The sequence below is a fragment of the Danio rerio genome, chromosome 16, assembly GCF_049306965.1.
Source record: "Danio rerio strain Tuebingen ecotype United States chromosome 16, GRCz12tu, whole genome shotgun sequence".
Lineage (NCBI taxonomy): Eukaryota > Metazoa > Chordata > Actinopteri > Cypriniformes > Danionidae > Danio > Danio rerio.
Window position 1 is genome coordinate 43,032,501 of NC_133191.1, and position 4,838 is coordinate 43,037,338.

The 4,838-nt window shown below is 30.8% G+C and overlaps 1 protein-coding gene across 1 annotated transcript in view; it reads right to left on the minus strand.

Moving 5' to 3' along the window:
- Positions 1 to 3,760, minus strand: part of eif3ea (eukaryotic translation initiation factor 3, subunit E, a) — a 74,172-nt gene extending 70,412 nt beyond the window's left edge. The window contains 3 exon segments of the mRNA NM_200839.1: positions 967 to 1,084; positions 1,173 to 1,290; positions 3,655 to 3,760. Coding sequence (NP_957133.1) covers positions 967 to 1,084; positions 1,173 to 1,290; positions 3,655 to 3,744 — 326 coding nt within the window. The 5' untranslated portion in view covers positions 3,745 to 3,760.
- Positions 3,761 to 4,838: the final 1,078 nt, after the last annotated feature.

Below are 4,838 nucleotides of genomic sequence, written 5' to 3' on the forward strand. Positions count from 1 at the left end.
AATAATAATTTTTATTATAATTTTTTTAATCAGAATTCATAATTGTGACAATAACAATTTAAATCAATACAATTAAATAAAATGCTTACAAAGCAATATATTATTCAAAAAATTTATTATCTTATAACATAAAAAGGAATATTTATTAAATAAAACTACAGAATTCTCATTTACCAATACATTTATTTATTATTAAATTGTTTATTATTAAATCATTTATTACTGAATAATGTCAATTCTAAAATAATAATAATCATCAATCATAATGTATTCAATTTGTGGCAATTACATCAATTAAATTAATATAAATTATATAAATAAAAAAATGCATACAAGGCAATAATACATTGTTCATTAAACAGATTATGCTATAACATTAAGTAAGATAATTATTAAATATAATTACATAATTAGCATTAAATAAAAAATTCTTTTATTAATGATTTATGTCAGGGGACGCAGTGGCGCATTAGGTAGTACTGTCGCCTCACAGCAAGAAGGTCGCTGGTTCGAGCCTCGGCTGGGTCAGTTGGCGTTTCTGTGTGGAGTTTGCATGTTCTCCCTGCATTCGCCTGGGTATCCTCCGGGTGCTCAGGTTTCCCCCACAGTCTAAAAACATGTTGTACAGGTGAATTGGGTAAGCTAAATTGTCCGGAGTGTACGAGTGTGAATGAGTGTGTGTGGATGTTTTCCAGAGATGGGTTGCGGCTGGAAGGGTATCCTCTGCGTAAAAACGTGCTAAATAAGTTGGCGGTTCATTCCGCTGTGGCGACCCTGGATTAATAAAGGGACTAAGCCGAAAAGAAAATGTATGAATGATTTATGTTAATAACAAGAAGTAATAATAATATGACAAAAACAATACAACAATTTCCTCTAATTTTGATAAAAATATTTTTGCTTTCAGGCTATAGCAATTTACTCATGTAAATCAGCTGTTTGTGTACGTGTCATTTCAATATTTACCTCGTGGACTGCATTTGCCTCGTGGTCTCTGGGTCCTCAAACACCTTCACAATTGGCTCCGTTTCAGATTGGAGTTGTTTGAGTTGAGCCACTACTGTAGTTCTCTTCTCTCGAAGAGCTGCAAAGAAGACATATAAATAAGTAATAATACTAACAATCTCATAGTCATATCACATTAAGCTTCAATTAAAAGTAAAAACACTTACAGTTGGGTATTTCTTTGTCAGGAAATAAATTCCTGTATACATCCATGGCAAAGTCCACCATGTTGGTGTCACTGAGGAGATCCAGCTTTCCATGGAGGAGCTCGTGCTCATTGTAGATCTAGAAAATGATAATAGAAACAAGATAAGCACATTCACGAAGAATATGAGAATACTTTAATAAGTTTATCAAAAATATTTGACTTTTTCTACTTGTAGGTTTTGACTGGCAGGAAAAATTGATCAACACCTGTTTGTCTACTCATATGTGTGTGTGTGTGTGTGTGTGTGTGTGTGTGTGTGTGTGTGTGTGTGTGTGTGTGTGTCAGTGTGAGAGAAAATTAAACGCATTGCGGGACCTAAAAATGAAAATTCTGTCATCATTAACATAATTTTACTTGTCACAAACCTGTTTTAGCTTCTTCTGAATAAATGTTGGAAACTAGTAACTATTGACATCTATGGTATTTTTTCCTAAAATATAATTATTATTATTTTATATATTATATAGTTTGTGTTCAACAGAAAAAAAAATAACTCAGAGGTTTGGAACCATGTGGTTGTGAGTAAATTTGTATTTTTTGGTGGACTATCTTTTTAATCTGACCTGTACTTTTAAAAATACATATACAATTACGGTCAGAACTATTAGCCCCCCTTTGTTTGATTTCAGCTAGAATAAAAGCAGTTTTTATTTTTAAAAAAACATTTTAAGGTCAAAATTACTAGCCCCTTTAAGCTATATCTTTTTCTAACTACAGAACAATTATTACAGAACTCTTTTTTCTACAGAACAAACCACCATTAAACAATAACCTGCCTAACTATCCTAACATGCCTAGGTAACCTAATTAACCTAGTTAAGCCTTTAAATGTCACTTTAAGCTGTATAGAAGTCTCTTGAAAAATATCTGGTAAAATATTATTTACTGTCATCATGGCAAAGTTAAAATAAATGAGTTATTAAAACTATTATGTTTAGAAATGTTGAAAAAAAAATCTGCTCTTCGTTAAACAAAAATTGGGGAAAAATAAACAGGGGGGGCTAATAATTCTGACTTCAACTGTACATGCAGGCCCGTGCTGGTTCTTTTTTTCTCAAAAAGTGGACATTTTTGCAGTTATTTACCTCATTTTCTATTTAATTATGAGGTTTAAATACTGCATTTAGTGAGATTTTAAGCATATTTTTTGCTGAATGAGCTTGTCGGATGGTCTCACTTTTTTATGTACCAAAAAAAATTTCTAAAGATTTAAAATAAAGAAGTATAAAGAGGCTACTTTATGATATATCACTGGGGGAAATTGTAATAGCCCATTGTAATTTATTAGGCAAATAACAAACTGGCCAACACATTAAACTTTCCTCAGTCACAGAATTTGCCCTTTTGAATAATAAAAATAAATAAACAAACATAATAATAGTAATAACAACAATGCCGGGCAGTCACATTTTTTTAGCTTCTCCTGTAAAAAAAATACTTTGAAAATTTATGGATAACAACAACAGCCTAATTAGTATTAATATGTGCCGCTTTTGGTGCTTTTTATTGGTCATTTTTCCTTTCAAGAATAAGATCCAAGATTTGGAAAATGTTTTCTCTATAACAACACAGTAAAAGTTAAATGATAGAGATCATAAAAAATCTTGGTTTACATATGCATTTTACGCAAATAGCTCTTTGGTGAATGTCTTTTGTAAATGATCGATCTTTTCGGTTAAGCAGAACACATATTATTGTAGTGAAAAGTCTTTTTTGTCTTTTATCCGTTTGTGTGTATAAAAGTTCACTTTATTTCGTTTCATTAAATGCAATAATGTTTTAGGCTGCAACTTATATGTTATTTTGGTCAATATAACATTTAAGGAACTGTGATAGCTTTAAAGTAACACTGTATCTTCACAAACGTACATTTTTCTGAAACAATAGCTTCGAATGTTAGAGTGCTTTCATTTTCAACAAAACATCATCAGTGCTAGCTGGAGTTAGCTGTCAACACTCGATGAACAAAATACCACAAAATCAAACTTACGACGTTCAATTACGTACAACAGACAGCATGCGAGAGTAGTAAACAACCGCAGAGCATGCTAAAGAGTGACAAGCCAAGCCAAAGTGGCATTACAGTCGGTTAGGTGCCCTTAAACAGTCTCTCTCGAAGCTTGCAGTGCTAGGTAGGCAGCTTGCTAGCTTTTTAGCCCACAACTCACAAATAACTAACGTTAACCAACAACTGAAATACGAGTTTGTTATAATCTATTCGTGATGAATGTGACTCGTATTCAGTTTGTTGTGTCTGTAAGCACTTGTTTGTTATTTTAACTGCTTAAATCGTGATTATACCATTTAAACACTGAAGTTACCGGTGCGGCATCACCATTGCGACTCCCGTACCGCGCGCACGTGGTCATAAATGAGTCTCTTTGAACAAACAAAAAGCGCTATAGCACAGTTTCAAACAGCAACGTAAATTACACACGTACCTCTTTAACTGAAAGGAATTCCAGCAGTGGGAAAACGAGATGCCTGTCCAGAAAGTGGGCGATTTTGGTGGTCAGATCGTACTCCGCCATGATGGCAACGGAAAAGGACGCGCTTCAAAACCGGAAAACTTTATTTACAATGCAGCGCTCAACGCGAACGCGCCATCGGCTGGATCTGTGCCTGTGCCAAAAAGCTATACATCATAGTTTTTAAAATTGAAATATATTTACTCTGTGCGAATATGAATGTAATCGAAAATACATAAATAAATGAAAAATATTAATTAAAAAAAAACACAATTTTTCAATTACAATTATTAAATTATTAATTCTAATATATATATATATATATATATATATATATATATATATATATATATATATATATATATATATATATATATATATATATATGTGTGTGTGTGTGTGTGTGTGTGTGTGTGTGTGTGTGTGTGTGTAAGAATAAAAATAAACTTTAAATTAAATTGACTTAACTTTTAAAAAAGTTATCTAAAATAATTAAAATGTTATAAAAACTAATGAAATAAAATAAACACATAAAAGCAATTCAGTTAATCAGTATTGCAAAACAAAGCATTATAAATAAATGTAATGTATAAATGTAAATATTTTTACTTAATTTTGAAAAAAGCATTGAGGTGTTTTTAATTTTAAGTAATATTTCATACTGTTCTACCTCAATACAGCATTAAGTTTACTTTGAATTTTACATATATTATTATCAAATAAAACGTGATTTAAAAATGATTTAAAGATTACATTTAATTTAATTTGAAACTCACTAGAATAGAATAGAATAGAATAGAATAGAATAGAATAGAATAGAATAGAATAGAACAGAAACAGAACAGAATATAATAGAACAGGATATAACATAATAGAATAAAACAGAATAGAATAGATCAGAACACAACAGAATAGAATAGAATAGAACAGAATTTAACAGAACAGGATAGAGTAGAATAGAATAGAACAGAATAGAACAGTACAGAACAGAATAGAAAAAACAAAATAAAATAGAAAATGACATTATAGAATAGATTAGAACAGAATAAAATAGACTAGAACAGAATATAATACAACAGAATAGAATAGAACAAAACAGAATAGAATGGAATAGAATAGAACAAAATAGAACACAACAGAACACAATAGAACACAAC